At 45.9% G+C, this 21,983-nt stretch overlaps 1 protein-coding gene across 8 annotated transcripts in view; it reads right to left on the reverse strand.

Annotated features, from left to right (window-relative positions):
• Positions 1–21,983, reverse strand: part of DNAJC6 (DnaJ heat shock protein family (Hsp40) member C6) — a 416,470-nt gene that overhangs the window by 102,741 nt on the left and 291,746 nt on the right. For all 8 annotated transcript variants that reach the window (XM_085602365.1, XM_085602363.1, XM_085602364.1 and 5 more), the window contains one exon: positions 11,269–11,386. In XM_085602365.1, coding sequence (XP_085458491.1) covers positions 11,269–11,386 — 118 coding nt within the window. The remainder of the gene's footprint in view (positions 1–11,268; positions 11,387–21,983) is intronic.

The following is a 21,983-nucleotide window of genomic DNA, read 5'->3' on the forward strand; positions in this document are numbered from 1 at the left end:
AGCCCACCCAAACAATGTCCCCTCCCTGGGCTTCCAACAATTTCCACCACTGTATATAGCCCAGAAAATGTTTACCATCTAGTATCATAAGTCTTTCCTGATTCAGTTTAATCTCAGATGGACTATAATGCACACTGAACATTTTTCTTTTTAATATTGTGCCTCCATTTATCACTTTACATAATTTTCGCAAAAGGTTAGTACCTTCCATGCTTTAGGAGTTATTACACTGTTAGTTGATAATCTGTGTCTTGCTTAGTACTCATTGTATAGGGACAGTGCTTCTACCTATAACGTGTTCAGGATCTACATCTACGTTGAAGTGACTGCGATGAATACAAATAAATTAATAAAAATGACAGCCTACTTTTGTTACATAAGGTGCTTGATCAGCATGTTTGTGAAACTACGCTATATTACATTTCAAATAAATAACGTTTATATTGTTTTTGAGTATTTAATAAACTGAGTGCACACAGTAACTATATGTTCAACAGATACTATCCCAAGTATTAGGAAGAATATGTCGATTTGGTGAAGTATAGGTATTTCTGGGAAACTATGTAAAATATGTGATACTGACAGGATAGTTTCAAACAATATTTAGGTGATGTCATGTATCGACAGTATTTCATTACATACTTAACTCACTTCTTTATGGATTAAAATCCCTCTTGGACCACTGGTGCACATTTGTTAGTCATATCCATAGTAGTATAGCGATAGGATGAATGTGTTATAAGATGTATTAAGAACAACACAAGCACATAACAATTGACTGTTTTCACTATAAACTTAGCAGCAAAGTAAATGCCCCAAATATGACTTGTGGATGAGAAACAAGGAGAAAATGGCAAACATTCCATTAGTCAACTCCCTTGACTGATACAGAATACACTTGCTGGTGACAGCCATCACTCTTTCTTTGATGCTAGCTGCCAGCCAACTAACATTTTAGCTTCAGTTCAAGGTAGCATTTTATCTACAGTATGTTTGAACGAAGGAAAAAAAATCAGCTTTCTTTGATTTTGGGTTATCTCTTTCCCAACTAAAGGCATCATGCTTAAAGGGCTGACTTTTTCATGTAACCCTAGCAGGCATGTGGCTGACATGGGTATCCCTGCACTGGCCATAAGCGGAGCGCTGATAGGACTTTGGATGCTTCCAAACTTCCCAAACATCGCAGGGTAGGGAGACATAGGCACCTTCATTCTAAACATGTAGCTGCAGGCACAAAAAGAGCCACCGTACAAAACTTTCAGAGGTGGCACCTGATCATATTCACTGTGAAAAATTGGGCTGTTGGTTGAGTGAGGTGAGGTGTAAACACTGCTCAAGCAACAGCTACAATCCATCTGGGTGAACCACAAAACTCAATTGATTAACCCGTGCTTAACCCTTTGGTAGCTTGATAAAAAAGCAGTCAGGTTTAATTTAGAGACAACATGTAAAGTATTTATGCAGCACACAAACAGTAAAAAAAAAGAGAACACAGCACAAGAAAAATCCTACATCAATTTAGAAAAATAGAGTGCATTTTAATAAATTATTTTACATCAAAAAAACAAAAATCTGATTTGTAGAACCTGAGTTATGGATTGTTTAAGTTAAAAACGAGTGCCTAAGATCAAAGCACCAACCATGGACAACTTATCGCACGAGACTGGATCAAAATCAGAAAATATGGACAACCGCGATGGAGAGTAGTTTATTTACATGAAGTGGATTAGGCCCGTTCAGCGCTTACCTTCAGACTTAAAAGAAATTTCAGCAAAAATTGCCTGAGAAGGTAAAGTTCAGCAGGGCAAGGCTGCAAGTGGTGTTTGAGAAGGAGACATTGTCATAGAGAAGCTGCTGGACGAAGTCACGATGAAGATTTCCACTTTCAGTCTTAGTCTGAAGTCGAAAACCTCCAGTGGGATGAAGCTGCAAGCTGTAGCCGACGACTGCGCTACAAGGTCAGATACCCCTTCTGCAAAGAACCTCTGTATAAGATTTGCTGATGGAGAGAAGAAATTACGGGAGCTGACACATAGTCAGGCCAACCAGTGATGCACCTTGCATGATGGATAAGCAGGTTGATCTGGTCCCTTCTCAGTTCTGCGGGCACTTTTGAGCCAAACATTTTCCCAAGTATTGGATTTTAGCGATCTGGGTACCTTAGCACTGCTTCCAAAGGTCAAGCACTAGAGCGACACTACTTAGAAGGTCAAGACTCACTCAGGTTGGGTACAGGTGCAGGTTCAAAATGGTTGGAGCCTTTTCTCTCCCTAAGGCTCTGATCAGGCGGCCAGCCACATAGTCCTTCGAGTCACTCTTGTAGCCCTGGGTTAAAGAAGTGCAAGCAGCAAGGGCAGCTTCTGAGGGTTCAAGACAGGCTTCAGGTAGCAAAGCAGTCTTTCCTGGTGCAGCAAAGTAGTCTTCTGAGGTACACAGGAGGCCACAACAGTAGGAGGTCCTCTGGAGGTCCAGAAAGTGAATTTCAGAGTGGGTCTGAGGGTCATATATTAATGCATGGTGCTTTCTGTGACACAGGAGACATTTCTAGAGAATTTCCTTTGAAGTACTTGGGAGTTTCCTTCCTTCACTTCCCTGGCTCCAGCCTGACTGCATGAACAATGAGGTAGTGCAAAGTCCTTTGCGTGAAGGCAGAGCACAGCCTATTGACTTTGTAAATAGGGCTGAGTCCAGCTCCCTGCCATCTTGCAGTAGAGGCCCATCCAGACACACCTAATCCCTCTACTGTGTGGCTGTCTAGGAGGAATAAACAAAGTCCAGCTGCCGACTACGCCCGGTCATGTGACCCAGGGACACGCTGCAGGCATAAAATAGCTATGTCATGAAAACTTTCTAAAAGTGCCATTTTAAAAATGTGACTTAATATCCGACTACCTTTAAAGAGGATTTTAAATTACAATTTCTTAGACACCAAACATGAACGTCCTGCAGGCCAATCAAAATTTTGCACTTATTAAATGTTAACAAGACAACCCAATGTTATCCTATGTGAGAGGTAGGCCTCACAGTAGTGAAAAACAAATGTAGGAATTTTTCACTACAAGGACATGTTAAACGTAAAAGTACATGCCCAACTTTTTAATTACAATGCACCCGGCCTTATGGGTCATGTAGGGCCTACTTTAGGGGTGACCTGTATGCAATAAAATGGGCAGTTCAAGGCTTGGCAAGGGGGTTGTTTTGCCAAGTCACACTGGCAGTTTTAAAACTGCATTCAGGCTGCAATGGCAGACTTAGGACATGTTTTAAGGGCCTACTTAAGTGGGTGGCACAATAAGGCTTATAGGTCTACGAGCCATACATTGCCTATACAAACAACCATTACTACCACTGTGCTACACATTGGTACACATATTACACTTTATAGGTAGTAGGACGTCCAAGAAAATATAGAGCATACTTCATTGTCCGAAGTTTAACGATTGAGTTATTTAATTTGGCCAGCACTAAAATATAGACGTACATGCGGCTGCAAATAAAAAACTTGTCACCAATAAAGGTTCAGTAGTTATAGGAAAAATAGGCAATTGTACAAGGTTCTTCACAGAATGGCATCTTTCCACTTGCATGTCTCATTTGTTAAAATAAGAGGTCCATTATGTGCCACCTGGACAGCGGACTGTGTTGGGTCTAGAGACCTAACTTACTCACCTCTCTGACTGAAGTCTAGCACTATGTCTTTTAAAGGAGCTCTAATATGCTGAAGACAATAGCAGTAACCTATTGGGAGGTCAAAGATCTCTCTGACTTGCTGCAGACAGCTGCAGATCCTCACCATTCTGCCTGGCCTACTTTTACCATTGGAACCTGGGATACAGTGATAACGAACAATGTTGTCTGGCGCACTAGTGCATGTTCTGGTATGTAATACCCATCACGCTGTAGGAGAGGCAATTCCTTTCCCTGTGGACATAGTCACTATATGCAGGCAAACAGCTACAGCTGTGCCGCAAACATTGACAGCTAAGGGATTAATCCATAAAATGCCACTTGCTATAGAATGCTGCTCGCATTTGCTTCTTCCTCTCTCTGCTTCCGTGTATGACCTATGCTCTTCTTTGTAAAATGTCCCACCTGGCTTTTACAAGCATCCTATTCTGCCTTTACATGGAAGTTGAGGTACTGTTTTAATCTTTTACAACACTGAAGAAAAGGTTATTTGCCATGAAGACCCATAGGGACCACACTTACTTCAGAGAATCAGCAACACATTTTGCACCTCTCTTCTATCCATTTAGGTATGGTCTCCTGGGCACATGTCCTGTTGTCACACATGCTCCAAAGACTACTAATATGATTTGCAATCCCCTGTTTGATGTGTTATTGAGCACTGATTCCTGAGGTGGCCACTAAAAGCAACATCAGTTCTCTGAGAGCTTCTGGGTTATAACATTACATCAGGTAATAGCTTTGTATAATACAGTGGTGAAATGGCAAAGGTTTTTAGGAGCCTATTCCGTCCATATCTCACTTCAATATTTGTTCCTACAGGAATGTAAGCTATTCTCAATGTTTAATCCCCTATTGCCTATACAGGTTTAATATTGTCTTCATTGACTTCTGGGTGTACCTGTAAATGAGTCTTTATTATTAGACTTCACCGCCAAACATTCGATCCAATTATCTCAGAGCCCATTCATGTAAACTATATCTTTGGATAAAAGTACAGAATAAGAATTGGAAATGTATGTTTGTATTCCATATCACCAGTGGCAGTTAGAGAATGTTAATAGTGTAGTAGCAGAAAGCTGTGAGTTGCATATAGGGTGTGAGTGAGCTTGAATCAAATTTTGGTGGGGAATACAGTGGGGTTCTCCGCCAGAAGGAAAGAATTTAAGAAATAATAGGAGTAACTGATGTATTTTCAGTATCTCTTTCAAAAAAGCTTGAAAAAAGAAAAGCAAATGGACTCACAAAAAAGAATTGCCACTCCCTCTGCACTCACACAGACATATTACTCACCCTACACTCCCAGACAGGTCACCCCCTCACCCTGCAGTTACAGACACACATTGCTTTTCTCACCCTCCACTCAGACAGGCAAACCCTTCATCCTGCACTCATTTAGCATCTCCACTCACCCAGTGGACTCTAATTACTCATCCTGCATGCATCCAGGCACACCACTCACCCACTCACCCTGCACTCATACAGACACACTGCTCAACCTGCACTCATATAGGCACACTACACTGTTCACCCTGCACTCATATTGCACCCCCACTGACCCTGCACTGATATGTCCCCATTCACCCTGCACTCATACAGGCACACTGTTCACCCTGCACTCATACAGTGTGCCCACTCACCCTGCACTCCTACAGGCACACCACTCCCCCTGCACTAATATAGGCCCACCACTCACCCTGCACTCATACAGCATCTCCACTCACCTTGCACTCATAAAGGCACACCACTCACCCTGCACTCATACAGGCACACCACCCACCCTGCACTCATATAGTGTCACCACTCACCCAGGACTCATACATTGTCCCCACTCACCCTGTACTCATACAGGCACACCACTCACCCAGCACCAATTCAGGCACAACACCCACCCTACACTCATAGTGTATTTACTCACCCTGCACTCATACACCATCCTCATTCACCCTGCACTCATGCACCACCCCTACTCTGCACTCATACAGGCACAATGCTCACCCTGCACTCATACAGTATCCCCAATCACAATGCACTCTTACAAACACACCACTCACCCTGCACTCCTAAAGCATACCCACTCACCCTGCACTGACAAAGGCATGCCACCCACCCTGCATGCGCACAGCATCTCCACTCACCTTGCACTCATAAAGGCACACCACTCACCCTGCACTAATATAGGCACACCACTCATCCGGCACTCATTCAGGCACACCACCCACCCTGCACTCATACAGCATACCCACTCACCCTGTATGTATACAGGCACAGCACTCACCCTACCCTCATTCAAGCACACCACTCACCCTACAATCAAAGTATACCCACTCACCCTGCACCCATGCACCTTTCTCACTCACCCCGCACTCATGCACCTTTCTCACTCACCCCGCACTCATACAGTGTCCTCACTCCCTCTTCACTCATACAGACATAATGCTCACTCTGCACTCATACAGGCACAATGCTCAACCTGCACTCATACAGGCACGACATTCACTCTGCACTCATACAGCATCCCCTCTCACCCTACACTCAAAGGCACACCACTCACCCTGCACTCATTCAGGCACAGCACCCACCCTACACTCAGTGTACCCACTAACCCTGCACTCCTACACTGTCCTCACTCACCATACACTCATGCAGCATCCCAACTCACTCTGCACTCATACAGGTACAAAGCTCACCCTGCACTCATAAAGGCACAATGCTCATCCTGCACTCATACAGCATCCTCACTCACAATGCACTCTTACCAGCACACCACTTACCCTGCTCTCATACAGTATCCCCACTCACCCTGCATTCACAAAGGCACACCACTCACCCTGCACTAATATAGCCACACCACGCATCCTGTACTCGTACAGCATCCCCACTCACCATGTACTCATTCAGGCACACCGCCCACCCTGCAGTCAGAGTATACCCACTAACCCCGCTGATACACTTTTCTCACTCACCCTGCACTCATACTGCACACTCCTCACCCCCATTCATACAAGCACAATACTCACCCTGCACTCATATAGGCACACCACTCACCTTGCACTCAAAGCGTCCCCTTTCACCCAGCACTCCTACAGTGTCCCCACTCACCCTGCACTCATACAGGCTCACCGATCAGAAACACCACTTACTCTGAACTCATACAGGTGCACCACCCACCTTGCATTCAAACAGCGTCCCCAATCACTCTGCACTCATACAGTGTCCCCACTCACCCTGCACTCATACAGTATCCCCACTCACTGTGCACTTATACAGGTACAGCACCCACCCAGCACTCAGAGTGTTCCACTCACCCTGCATTTATACTCCTGCAATCTTCTCTTTCAATGTCTGCATAGGTGCAGGGAGACCAGAAGCATTGTTAGAGTCACTTCAGATGGCAGAGGATCAAGGTGTGGGTCTGTCCCGGCTCCAGCGCTCAGTCTTTCATTTGGTTTCGGTACAAGAGGTCAGTGTGTTACTGGGCTTCAGTGTGTTCCATTTACCTCTCAAATCAATCAATGTATATTACTTAGGTATAGATAAGGGAGCTGGCAAAGTGGAAATTAAATTAAGTCACATACTTTTTGACAAACACAATTACTCGGCATATATTCATGAAAATGGCACAGGATTGCATAATTGCTGCCTGCTTTTGACTTCTCTCTGAAAGTACACAACATTTTAACTGCTAGCCAATATTTTTCCCTACCTAATGCAGATGTCCAGCTCTCCCATGAGGCAGCCAGCATACCAATGGAGACGTGCAGGCTGGGGCGGCAGCCTGGCTCCAATCCACAAAGGCACTTGCAGCTCCAAAAGGGTGGGCATGGGGCAGCACTGACACCTGTGGAATCCTGCTGCTTGAGGCAAGGATCGTGGCAAGAGCAAAGCGCGCCATAGTAAGATATAGTTGCACTCTGCACACAACAATATGGGCTTCCCCCTTACTTCTTCCTCATGCGTGTCCACTTCCAAATACACTGTTGGCTTCTCCTCCAGCCCATACCCTCGAAACAAAAAAATACCGGCATGGTGTTGTGGAGGGTCTTACATGTTTTCTGACACCTAATCAACCCTACCTCTCTTGTCTCTGGCGCTATGTGCACCATGCCCAAGGTCAAAGGCCATAACGCCCAAAATGGAGCAAATACACAAACATTGAAAAATGCTGCATCCACCACCCTGACAACACAACACTTCCTTGTGCCTCAAGGACGAGTAACCTCTCGCCCCGCCCAGCACATGCGCAGCTGCGTCCACTTTTCCAGCTGTTAAAAAAACGAGTTTCAGATTACTTACTGCCCAAAACGAAGCACCAGGGAGCCTTTCATTAAAGCAACTCTTTCTTTTTTTTGTAAACTTTTTTTTTTTACTGTTAGTGGGGCACTTCACCCCTATTACCAACCATAACTGTTCCTAATGCCCATTCAGTATTTGCCTTCTTAGGAACAATAGGGAAGAGGTGTGGCGGCGCAGCCAGGGCAGCTGACTCCGGAACCCGGGGGCTCACTGTACGATCCCGGGTGCCTAGGGTGACCAACCGTCCGTAAATTTCACGGACAGTCCGTAATTTCGGCCGTCTGTCCGTTGTCCGTGAAGGATTCTTTAACGGACGCCATTTGTCCGTAATTTTAACCGGGCACCGGTCGCACCACCCTAAAGCCGGCACAGCTTCCACCCACCTCCCTTCTTGACTCTGATGCTGTTCCAAAGCTCAGATCCCCAGCAGCATTGGAGACGCACAGCGGGACGGCAACCCTCACACCTTTAGCCCTTGATGAGCTGTTAAGAGGTGTTTGAAGGTGACTGAGAAGGAGGGGCTGCAGCTTCAGGAGCAGGGGCATCTATTCAGATGCAAACAGCCCTGAATACGAAATGTATCTGCAATTTAGAGGGGGCCTCACACATTCCCTTTCTGCCCAGGGCCCCAAACATCCTAGAACCAGCCCTGATTACCCCGAGGCAGCACGTGGTTCTCTTTACAGAGCTTAATTACTGTCACTAAATTGTAAGCAAACCTTGGTTCTTCAAACATGCAGTCTATAATGTAATACAATAAAGAAATGGCACAATCGCACCCACACTGATTAACAAAGTATGGAGGACAATCAGTTAAATCAGTTCTCTTGGAGTATCTCCTTTAAGTACTGTACATCACAGTGGGGGGGTGGCAAAACTAACATTTTGGAAAGAGAGCCTGTCTTCTCGTTGTCTTGTCCAGGAGGGGGTGAGGAGCCCTACCCCACCCTGGCAGAGACCAAGATGATACTAGAATACTGCAAACCCACCCCTGTGCCCACCCTGGTGGATCCTGTTCCCCTCCTGTGATGGCTCCCCCTCCTCCCCCGATGGCTCCTCTCCCCCCTGTGGTGCATCCTGTCTCCGCCCTGGGTGGCTTCTGTCCCAGTCCTGGAATGGCTCCTGCAGCGAGGGTGAAGTTCTTGATGGGCCTCTTCTCGAAAAGGCTCAGCTCAAAATTAATATGAAAAGGTGGGCGAGTGAGTAAGTGAAGGGATGAGTGGATGACTGGATGAATTAGTGAAAGGGTGAATGGATGAATGAAATATTGAATAGATGGATAATGAGAGAGGATGAGTGGATTGATGAGTGAGTGGAAGGATGGATGAGAGAAAATATAAATAGCTGGGTGGAAGGGTAGCTGGATGGGTGAAAGGATGGATGAGTGAAAAGGTGGATGATGAGTGAGTGGATGGATGAGTGAAATGATGGCTGGATTGATGAATTGTTAAGTGCAAGGGTGAATGGATGGACGGATGAGTGAAAGGGTGGATGTGAGGATGGATGAGTGAGTGAAAGGGAGGGTATATGGACAAAAGGATGAATAGAGGAGTGAAAGGGTAGATGGATGAGAGAAAGGATGGATGAGTGATGGGGTCAATGGATGAATTCATGAGTAGATGGATGGGTGGATGGATGGAAGGAAGGATGGCTAAGTGAAAGGGTGGATGGAGAGAGAAAGGGAGGATGGATGGATGACTGAAAGGGTGGATGGGTGGAAGGATGAGTGACGGGGTGGATGGATGAGTAAGTTAAAGGATGGCTGGATGGGTGAAAGGGTAAATGGCTGGATGGATGAGTGAATGGCTGGATGGGTAGAATAGTGGATGGATAAGTGTACAGATGAATAGGGTGAAAGGGTGGATGGATGGATGAGTGAAAGGATGGATGAAGGGATGGATGAGTGAAATGATAGATGGAAGGATACATGATGGATAGGTTTACAAATGGTTGAATATGTTTGGATATGGCTGGGCTTACTTATATACTATTGCGCGACCTCCTCTGATGTGTCTGTAAAACTTACCTATTGTCCTGAAGTTTTGTCTTGAATTTTGACCTCCTGTCCCTGAATTTGTGTCCTGAATTTCGACTCTTTGTCCTGAATTTTTACACTCACCGTCCTGAATTTGCACCAATGCCAGTTGGTCACCCTAGCGCCAGCGGCAGATCAGCCCAGCACCATGCTCGCTTAATCTTCCCGACGGCCCCCAGCGCCTTGACGCCCTCGGGTACATGTTTGCGCTTTACAAATACTGGACATTTACGATCCCTTCCAGCAACAATATGGTGCTCTGCACTGCTTCTCTGCTAAGGCGGAGGAGCCAGGATTCCTTTTGTGAATTCGTAGTAGGTATAAATGGACGTGTTACAGCCATCAATGTATGCTGACAGACAAAAACACATTTGCAATTTGGGCCTTGTACTGTATTAAGCCAAGAATCTCCCTTCACAAATCGTTCCTATCATTTTCATTAGTTTATTGAATTAAATAAAATCTTCAACTCTCAGAAAGCATAAATGTGTTCAATGAAACACAGGACCAAAAACATGGAACCTACTGTACATGGAAAAAACAAGTCTAGTATTTTCCTAGTTTTATACCCTGCTTTCAAACACATTAAATTACTTTCATATTCCTGTTGTTGAATGAGTCTTGACATTTCACAAGATGAAGCAATGGTTTGAGGTATTTTACTGTACTAAACATATATTGGATATTTATGTTGCCTGACATCTGTTTTTTTGCTTTCATACTATGTTTGTTTTCTTTGCAGTGCAGGAAGTCATATAACACACTGGGCCCAGCAAGTAAAATAAAGTTATGTTATTCTCAGCCAAACAATGACACGAATCACGATGCAACTATCAGAGTAAATAACGGACTCGCAGTGCTTTCTGCGTAAAAAGCACTTTGTGGGACAACAATGAAGATTTCAAAGAGAATGAAAAACAATGTAGAAGCTTTTGTTTTAACTCCATTCCTTAGTAGTGATGCTGGAATAACTCTGTCGTTATCTCAAACAATGAAAAAGCTAATGTAGATACTAACCCACAGTTCCTTCTTTTACGTCATATGTAATAGTTTGTCATGAATGGCACAAGCACCATTCAGTTAAACCTAAAAATATAATTGGCACGACTAAGGGATTGCGTCATTTGACCATGAACACAATAATGGTAAGCAATGGGGTCTTTATGAATTTATTTGTTCATTTTCTAGAACATTAAATAACATATTTCAGTTAAGCATGTAAAGTTGTTTCAAAATTAAAAATGACGTACCTTTGCTTGAAGTCGTCCACCGATAGTTGATCTCATGTGGTAGATGGAAACAACAACATCCCCATGCACAGTGATGCCCAATGGAATAAGAACCTTGCCTTCTTGAGTTCGAAATTCCCTGAAGCCATGAAAAGAGGTGAAATAAATAGTACAATTGTAAACACGTTGAATTCTCAGTGTTTACCTGTCACAAATGTAGGTTTTAACAAATCAATATATGATACAAAAATTCAGTTTGAAATTTGGAAAATGCCAAAAATGCTGTAGACTTAACATAGCTGTAGGACTAATGAAGCGAAGATTATCTTAATGTTACAATTTAATCATAATTAGTTATGAAAGGGTAACTGGGAGATGCACATTTCAGCTACAATATAATAAGTGGGACTTTATTCAGAATGAGAAACAATTTTAGAGTGTTTGAATAAATATGAATTAGGCAAAGTGGAGTGCGATTGGAGTAGAATATGCTTAATTATAATTAGGTGATGTTAGAAATGGGATTCCTGGGGGGGCGTGGCTAGCAGCCAGTGAGAATGGTCGCTGCCTAAGCGAGCTCCGGATCCCCGCGTGCGATCCTGTCCTATCCTGTGCCATCCAAGTTCCCACATTAGTGGCGAGTGTGCGGAGCTGAGTTCCATACCTGACGTGCGGGCAATTTCCACAACTTTTGGGCCAGAAGTCGCGATCCTGCACCCTTCCCGGAGATGGAGCCGGAGACGTAATGGCGGAGACCCGAGGTCCAGAGGCGGGTAACGACGCTAAGAGGTGACGGCGGCAGCGTCGAGGTCCTGCGGTGACCGCGGGGCTTAATTGGTGCCCAGGACCGAGAGAAAGACTCGACAGCAGCGTGGGTGGCGGCTGCACGGGGGACGTTGGAAATTGGGAGGTGAGAGCCCAGCGGCCGGCGCTCCTCCTCGAGGTCCCGGCTACGGGGCCTGCGTGACATAGACTGCCCCTGGCCTGCGGTTGCTCGGCGCTGGAGAGAGAGACACTGCAACGACTGTGAGCCCCTATGGCCCGGATGATGCGGCGTGAGATGGGGCTGTGAGGCATTGTGCACCGACCTAGAGTGCCTCCGGAGGCGGAGTGTGTCCGCAGCTGTGGGCCGCAGGCCTACCGTGAGGAGGGCGGAGAGCTTACATACTGGGGACCCCAGCCTGAAGTACTGCAAGGACCCGAGCGGTCGGCCTCCAGCTGGGGGGTGCAGGCAGCACCTGAACTGAAAATGAAGGTCTGATTGCAACCGATGCTTGCACAGTCGATGTCACCAATGCCATATGTGTGACCTGCGCCTCATACATCACGCAGTGCCTGCTGAAGCGGGGATTCGAGTGGAGTAACCCAAGCACCCCGGGGCCCGTTACTAGCTGATCTGCCACTACCTGCCTGATTGCATTTATGGCGACGGGAGGCAGGGGGACTAAGGCTAACGCACAGAAACAACTGGCTAAATTTGCTTGGTCCAAAGCAGGCGACATGACTGAGCCACTGCCAATGGAGAAAGATTTGACACAAACAGGGGACAGAGCCGACACTACATGATGTTATGGCGGCGATAAATTGAGTGCGTGCTTCATTAGACTCTGCAACAGTGGAAGTATCCCTTATTAGGGAAGACCTTCAGAAGATGGATGAGAAGGTTCAAGAGCTTAAAATAGTGACTGGCGCTCTGCAAACAGACACATCGGAGCTACAGATGCAAATGGCCGAAATGCAAAAGAAACAGGAGCGGATGACGCAACAACTTGATGACTATGAAGGACGCGCACGTCGCAATAATGTATGCATTTTGGGAGTTCCAGAGCGAGAGGAGGGGCCAGCGGCGGACCTTTAAGTGGAGGAACTCATCACTAAGCACCTTAAACCTAAGGCCTTGTCCAGTTACTTCTCAATTGAGAAAGCTCACAGAGTACCTGGGGGCCGGCCTAAACCTGGGGCTCCTCCAAGGCCGCTTATCGCCCGGGTATTTAACTACCGCGATCGACACATTATCTTACAGGCGGCCAGATCTAGTCTTTCAATGAAAGTAGGCAACAGTGAAATGGCCTTTTTCCCGGACTTCACGGCTAAGGTGCAGGCCCAGCGCCGCAGCTTTCAGGCAGTGAAACAGGAACTTCGGGACCAGGAAATCAAATATGCTATGCTATTTCCAGCAAAACTGAGAGTGGAACCGGGCGGGAAGACATGGTTCTTTGAGTCTCCGGAGGAAGCCTGGGACTGGATGGAGGGATGGACCAGAGCTGGGAGCCAGAGACGAGATCGTAGTGGCAGATCGAGCCAACAGAATAAAGGCCGCCCAAAACCACTTGTGAACAACTCCACGGAGGTGGAAGGCCAGACGAAGGAACCGAAGTGACAAAACGTAGGCGGGATCTGAAGAGTAGAGAAACCCCGCCGGACACGCAAGTATGTTGGGGGGAAGTAAGCTACCGAGCATTACTCGCCACGAGACATTGAAGTTAGAAGCTGGTAATCTGGGTTACAAAGCTGGGCCCTGTAGATGAAGGTCCACACAAGACTTGATCATTACAAATAGTGGATGGCAGAACTCATACTAATGTTATATGAACATGCGGGGGACGGAACTGACTAACCCCGCGAATTTTCTGCAACTTAGGGGGGGAGAGAGGCACTCTGCCATGTTGGGGAGTGGGTAGTTCTAAATCCACGGGCAGGGGGGCAGGGAGGGGGAGGGCAGTGGGGGGAGGGAGGTGTTCACAGGTTCGTGGTTTTGTTGGTTTACATTGTGATATTTTATCATTAGGTAGCTTTGCACAGAGGAGATGGCCGTTATGTGTTGCCTATCCGTTTGACCTGCTCCGTGGGGTGGGTAACCTAGCTATGGATGGACAGCCACTATGTTTGGTGGGTTTTTTCTGTATTGACCAAGGATTGCCACATACTGAGGTCTTTCCTGCAGTGGGGTTCAAGGGAGACCGGAAAAGAGATGTAGTGCCAGCCCACTTAGTGCCAACCATATTACACATACCGCTGTTGATCTGTTGGACTCTGCCTTTCCACCTGTTCGATGATGGGGGGTGACAGGGATGTGTCGCTTTCTATCCTTACCTGGAATGTAAATGGGATGGGTGACAAAATCAAGCGGGGAGTAGTTCAGCAGTACTTGAAACGCCAGTCTCCGGACGTGGTGTTGCTACAAGAGACACATTTAGTGGGGAATAAATGTAAAGCCCTCACACGGTGGGGATATAAACTTTTAGTACACACAGACTACACCACAGGCTCATGAGGAACCGGTATCTTGGTTAAGAAAAACCTGGCCCTTATTGCACACCGGACATGGGCTGACCCCGAGGGTAGATTTGCTGTCTTGGAGGCTCAGTGGGAGGGAAGAGTGCTTAACATAATTTCACTATACTTGCCACCGGCACTGGGTAAAGAAGCCTTAGCGGACCTGGGCAAGATACTGACTGGCCTTCCCGCAGGCACGCTGATCCTGGGAGGGGACTATAACTTAACCATTGACAATACACTCGATAGACACCCACAACGACCGGGGGCTGAGCCGAACGGACTAAAGGCAGAATTTATAATGGCTATGGGCCTCATAGATATAGGACGTGGAGTACACCTAAACACGCCACAATTTACCTACTGTTCTAATCCACATAGGAGCTTATCCCGCATTGATTACTTCCTGACTCATGCGGCAACAATAGGCGGTTTCAAACACCCCCGGGTTCTGCCGAGAGGGATCTCGGATCACTCTCCGGTATGGATCGAATACACACACTGGGAGCAACTGCCTCGCACAACGATTGTGATAGACCCGTGGTTGCTGAAAATACCGGATATTAAAGAGGAATTGGCACACACACCAGGAACTACTTTGATGACAATTTAGGGTCGGTTGATTCGGCGCTTACTCTTTGGGAAGCGTTTAAGGTGGTATTGAAGGGGCGGGCCCTGTCACTAAAAACTGGCTTTATACGGAACAAACGTTGAGTACTGCTCCAGTTGGAGGATGAGCTTAAGAAATTGGAATTAGACAATGCCAGCAGACCTACAGACGACACACAACACCGTCTCATACTCAAACAAGACGAGTACAAACTAAAAGTGAGGGAGCATATGATGACCAAACATCTTAATATGCAACATAGGCTATACGAATTGGGGGATAGGGCTGGGAAGACACTAGCATGGTTAGAGAAAAGGGACCAAGGGGATAGATGGGTGCAACGGTTAGAACTGCCTGATGGCGCGACAGTCACGCATCCCAAAGATATAGCGGAGGCATTTGCAAATCACTTCGAGAAAATCTATTCCCCCTCTACCACCTTCACTGCAGAGGATTCCCGCCAACTCCTCTCTGATAGTGACCTACCCACACTCTCCGAATTGGAAAGAGATACCCTTGATAGTGACCTCTCTGATGAGGAAATTCAGAAAGACATTACTCAAATCCGATTGGGTAATGCGATGGGGCCCAACGGCACCCCTATTGAGTTCCTAAAGGTGACGGCCTCTCAAATAACCCCACATTTCCAGGCCATGTACAACGAGATCTATGAGACCGGACGACTCCCACCAGATCAATGTCTAGCTACCATAGTAGTTATGCGCAAACCTGGAAAACCTGAGGATGACTGCGGGTCATATAGACCAATCTCCTTGATTAGTGTAGAGGCTAAGGTATTGGCAAAAGTACTTGCTACTAGGTTGGTTGCAGTTATCTCCTCCTTGGTTCACCCGGACCAATCGGGCTTTATGCCAGGTAGGAACACGGCACTTAATATCGGTCGTCTCCATAACGTACTGGCACGCAGAGTCTATTTGGAGGAAGATGCAGTGGTCCTCTCACTGGATGCCTCTATGGCATTTGACTCTATAGAATGGCCATACTTATTTGAGGTCCTTGCGAGGTTCTGGTTTGGTCCAAGGTTTTTGAGGTGGATACAGCTGCTCTATAAGGATATACAGGGTCAAATACGAGTTAACAATTACACGTCCCGTGCTTTTACGCTGAGAAGGGGTACCCGACAGGGTTGCCCAATGTCACCACTGATATTTTCCCTCATGCTAGAGCCACTCGCGGCGTGGATACGGCGAGATGCAATGGTGCAGGGGTTGAAATGGACACTGGACCAGGAGGATAGAATATCATTATACGCAGACGATATATTGCTTTATCTTGCCTCCCCCTATAGGTCCATTCGTACTGTCCTAGACATCTTCACAAACTTTGGAAAGTATTCCGGCTATGCCATCAACTGGAACAAATCTATACTGTTTATGCTTCGTGGGCAGGTTCCTCCCCTCCCAGCGGATTGTAAGATAGAGGTGGCCTGGGATGGTTTTTGATATCTGGGGATATATGTCACTGAAAATCCGGCCCTGTTTCATAGCCACAATCTGGGCCCCCCACTGACCCGGTTGCAAACTGATGTGAGGCACTGGAGGTCTTTGCCGCTATCCCTGGTGGGACGTGCCGCCCTCTTGCACTCCCGCGTTTTTTATATATTCTCCAGAACTGTCCGAACCGTGTTCCGGATACATTTTTTGCGGGGGTGGAGAGTGAGATTCGTACCTTGCTGTGGGATGGCGGGGCCCCTCGTGTATCACTGAAAAAGCTAACCAAGGGATGGTACGATGGTGGCATAGCCCTGCCAGACCTAAAATTATACTACTGGGCCTCACAGCTGGTGGCGGTGAATCATTGGATGTACTGGCCCCAAATGATCCGGCATATGTGTTAGACAGTTACCAAACGGGACGAGCCGGGTACCTGGGCGCGCTTTATTCCAAAGTCAAAAAGTATAAGCTTATTGGACCCATGTCTCACACGATCGACATCTGGCGCCAGTCGAACTCCCAATTGGGTTGGGCAAACACCCTCACAAAGGCGACACCCTTGTGGCAGACCCAGAGACTAGGTACCCTATGTCACCAACCGGGGTTTGACAAGTGGGACTTGATTGGAATCTCAAAGGTTGGAGATTTGGTCAAAAAAGGTTCCATTCTTAGCTTTGGGGAACTGAAAGAAACCTACCACATGGCGCAAGGGGAATTGTTTCGCTACTTGCAAATTAGACACGCCCTTCTGACTGCTTTTACTGACTTTAAAGACATACCAGAGTCGTCGCCACTAGAGGACCGGCTATTAGATGGGCCGATACACTCGAAGGCCATTTCCCTAACCTATAAGAAGTTGTGTAACAACCTACCTGATACTTTCGAGCCACTCCAAGAGAAGTGGCAAAGCGACATGGGACCCATAGAGGAAGAAGACTGGAGGGAGGCCCTGATGTTTCCTAGGGAGCTATTACCCTCCGCTACCGGCTGATTCAACTCCGGATCCTGCACCGGTCCTACATGACTGGGGTCATCCTGGCCAAGATAGGTGCTAGAAAGGATGCGCTCTGTCTTAGGGGGTGCCAACAGGTGGCCACTTTTTACCACATGATATGGGACTGCCCTGCTGTGAAACCGATATGGGAGGGGGCCACGACTAGACTTCAAACCGCATTGGGGAAAGAGTTAGCTCTTACGCCTCAGATGGGCTTACTTAATATATGGGCAGCTACAGACCTCACGGAGATTGAGCAACAGACGGCAACACTAGGCTTTACCTTAGTTAAACGTGAAATAGCGCGTCACTGGGGGACTGCAGATGCACCATCTGTACGGGCACGGGTACAGGAGCTTGATAGATGTATGGTAGCAGAAAAGGAAGTGTTCAAAACTCGTGGTTGCCCCAAGAAGTGGGATAAGAAATGGAAGGCCTGGGATGTATATCGAGGAAATATATGTACATACCCGATGGTGGAATTAGCAATGAGGAAGAATGAACTCCGGGAAGTGTTGAAACAGTAACCGCAATTCATGACTCTTTGCCTATGTATAATGTGGTCGACGAAAATGCTAACAAAGATGATACTCTGTGTGTGATTATTGCAAAATTTCAATAAAATGTTATCACAAAAAAAAAATAGAAATTGCAATTAACAGAAAATAGAGAACTCCAAAGAAAAAAAAAAAGAAATGGGATTCCTGGTTGGTGGAGGTATGCCCCTAGGCCAGGCAGGAACCACCACTCTAGTCAGGGTAAGCTAGATACAAAATAAGATAACCTATGCTCACCCTCTGGTAGCTTGGCGCAAAGAAGAAGGGCTTCTGTACAAAGGTAATGTGTAAAGTATTTGTGCAACCCACACACATACACACACACACACACACACACACACACACACACACACACACACTAACACAATGAAAATACCACAAAAAGACTCCACTCAGGTTTAGAAAAACAGAATATTTATCTGAGCAAAATGAGACCAAAATGACAAAAATCTAATCAGTAGAAGTCGATAGATGAATTTAAACAAATGAAATACAAAATAGTGCTTCGAAGTCACTAGCGGTCAAAAGGTTATTTGAGGTCACAAGAGATAGGTGCAAATACAAATTTCAGGCCGACTGTGATGGAGGGCAGGACAGATACAGGACCCGCTCGGGGTCCACTGAAAAAGTACCATGGATAGAGCAAAGCATCAACGCTGAGCGCTCGTTGCATCAATTTTTTCAGACATAGCACCCTGCTCTTAGGGTTACTTAGGGCCTGCCTTAGGGGTGACTTATATGTAATAAAATGGGAGTTTAAGGCCTGGCAAGTAGTTTTAAATGCCAAGTCGAAGTGGGAATAAAATGCATGCACAGGTACTGCAGTGGCAGACCTGAGGATGGATTAAAAGGCTACTTCTGTGGGTTCAGTACACTAGTTGCATTTGAAGTACAGGCCCAGGATATATGGTATTCCACGTTACAAGTGACTAACCAGTACAACAAATATGCCAATAAGGTATACCTAAATGTCATCATGTACTTTAGCACCGGTTAGTTGTGGTTAAGTGCTCAGAGTCCCGGGCCGGACTGGGAACCAAAACCGGCATTGGCAAAGTGCTTGGCCACCCTTACCCCCCCCCCAACTCCCCCGCGGGGGGTTGGGGGTGCCGCCGAGCTCTTTGCCAGGGCTGGTTTTTGGCCGGTTTTGTTACAGGGCCGATTTTGCTGCAAAAACGGCCCTGTAACAAAAACGGCCCCCATCCGTGCAGCGCACTGGGGGATTGCCCGGTGCCCGCTACGGCCAGCCCGTCTGTGTCAGAGTCTATGGCCAACAAAAAGAATCAGCAAAAATGTGAGGCAAAAGGCAAAAGGTTCAGCAAAGTCCACCCTAAGGATGACAGGTCTAACAGGTGACATGCCATTCTTTTAAATTTTCTTAAAGATATATGTGAACACAGAAAAAGCGATCAAAATTGATAGAACTAGGCAAGATGATGGAAACACGCCAGTCCGTGACAAATACCCAATTATATTGAGAAAGGAAGCAGTGACCCAAATATAAATTGAGAAATTGAAACCCACATGACAAGACTGATATGAATTAGAAAGGAACAAATGTTGGCCAATAACTTTATGATTACATATAATCTAACTTGTGTTTCAGAATCAAATGGAAGCTGCTATGATCTTTGAGAACATCATATGCGATTGTGCATTTACAGAGAAAACAGAAAGGTTCACTACACTCCCATTCTGAAACAACTAACTCATCTCAAGCAGCAGGGAAACATGGTTGAACTTCACAAAATATGGATAGGAGAACACGAACCAAATCTACAAATATCAGTGATTAATTTGTGAAAGAAAGAGTGCCAGTGCCCGAAGCACTGCTCAGAAGCCAGCAGCCAGTGCAATTAAACATTGATGCGCCAAATACCAAGGCTGGTAGTCATTAATCCACTACCAGACACTCCCCACCCCTTTTTCTTGTTCCTGCAGGTTCCTGCTTTCTCCATTTGGGATGGTTTTGCCATCTTTCTCTCAGGGGCATAGCTACTATTGGTGCAGCAGGTGCAGTGCACCGGTATTCTGAGCCCTGAGGGGCCCATTGAACCATGATGATTGCTGCATTTTAGTATCGCAACAGCAGCCAAATGGGATATTTTCCTCTCTTGCACCAGGGCCCCTGGATCCCAAGCGACGCTACTGCTTTCTCTTCCTCCATCTTTCTTATTGGTTTGTTTTTCCCTCTCTTGTAATCAGCACATATTTGGTGCGAGAAAATAAGTGCCAGTCCCACAAAATAAGTGCCAGAGGCCCCCACTGGCAACCACTGGCTCAAATTAAGTACTGTATGTATATATTACCTAGTTGCAGTGGCCATTCCCTGGGGCAGGCTCAGTAGCTATGTCCCATGAAGCCCACCCATGGGACATAGTTGTTTTCCTGTCTGCACTGGCAGGAGAACCGGTGTTTGCTCTCTCATAGCCGGGACATTTTGAAAACTCCCGCCAGGCAGGGAGCAAACACCAAGTTGGAAATGCTCCCACGTGCTAGGAGCAGACTTTTGATCTGTTTCCCTTCCGACACTGAAGCAGGCAGGGAAACAAATAAAAAGATTGATCACACCTGAAGGGAACACCATTAGGAACTGCTCCCTCTTGGCGGGACAATGCCATCTCCTGCTGCATGCAGCCCCACTCCCCCTTAATAAAATTGTGTGTTTAATAAATGTGTTTTTTAGTTCAAATCATTAATGTTGTCACTGATAAATTCACCTAACTATAACGTTACTTTAACCTTTGGTTTTTTTCAGAGCGACAAAGAGGGAGAGAGACTGACCAAATGAGAATAAGAATTCACATAGACAATGAACATTATGAGAGAGTGAACCAGTGTACAAAATGTAATACAGACTCCTGACTGCCTACACCATGGATGTTGTTTTTTTTTTTTTTTTTGAGGGGCTGGTAAGGACAACGTACCGCATTAGTAACTTGAGAGAAATAAGCCTTTCCCAGTCTTTCCCAGAATATTGGGTAGGCAATATTTTTATTTTATTTTGAGACTTGAAAGCCATTTGCACAACTCACATTTTTAGCTGATGAGTGCTTTCATAAATGTTTTTACCACAATTTGCCCTCATAAAAAGTCTGTATCCAAAATTAACATTGTTTAGATGGGATAACCTAGTTTCACAGGTGCATGTCACACAATTAATTAAATGTTTTGGAGTACACACAACATATTCTACAGAAGGACATGCCCGATTCCCTTTTGCCATTTTCAGTATAGAATATTACATGGTCACAGAGAATCCGAGATAAGCCTCTTGGAGCAAATCCTCTACAATTACTAGGACTTCTTTACCATAAGTCAGTTCACTTTTGAATTTTTTCAGGAGCTCGTCAGACTCATAATACAGTACGTTTATCCCCTCATCTTGTTTGCACTGATTCTCTAACATACATCTTTACCAGGATTAAGCACCCTGGGAACTCTTTGTCCCATAGCATATGGGACTATCATCTCACAACAATCATTTATAATCACCTGTGTGGCAACAAGAGAAAACACGAAACAATTGCACAGAGGAAGTATTCAGAATGATTATAAGATCAAATAAAAAGACCTACAATGCCCCTTTTTTTTTTATAAGCATTTGATGAAGATCCGCAAGCCTGAAGTTCTTCAGATAAACTGTACAAAAGTAACTAGGTAGAAACTGACTATGTTAGCTCACTCATACTGACCATCAGTGATATTAGCTAACCCTTTGGGCTCAATCATTCACTGAGAATGTAGGCTTTGAAATAAAACCTACCATGTGATCTTTTAATGTCTCTACATCCTAAGAAACCCTGGCAGCGCTGAAAATCCTAGCATGTCCTGTTTATCTGAGT

This window comes from Triturus cristatus, chromosome 4_2 (assembly GCF_964204655.1).
Source record: "Triturus cristatus chromosome 4_2, aTriCri1.1, whole genome shotgun sequence".
Lineage (NCBI taxonomy): Eukaryota > Metazoa > Chordata > Amphibia > Caudata > Salamandridae > Triturus > Triturus cristatus.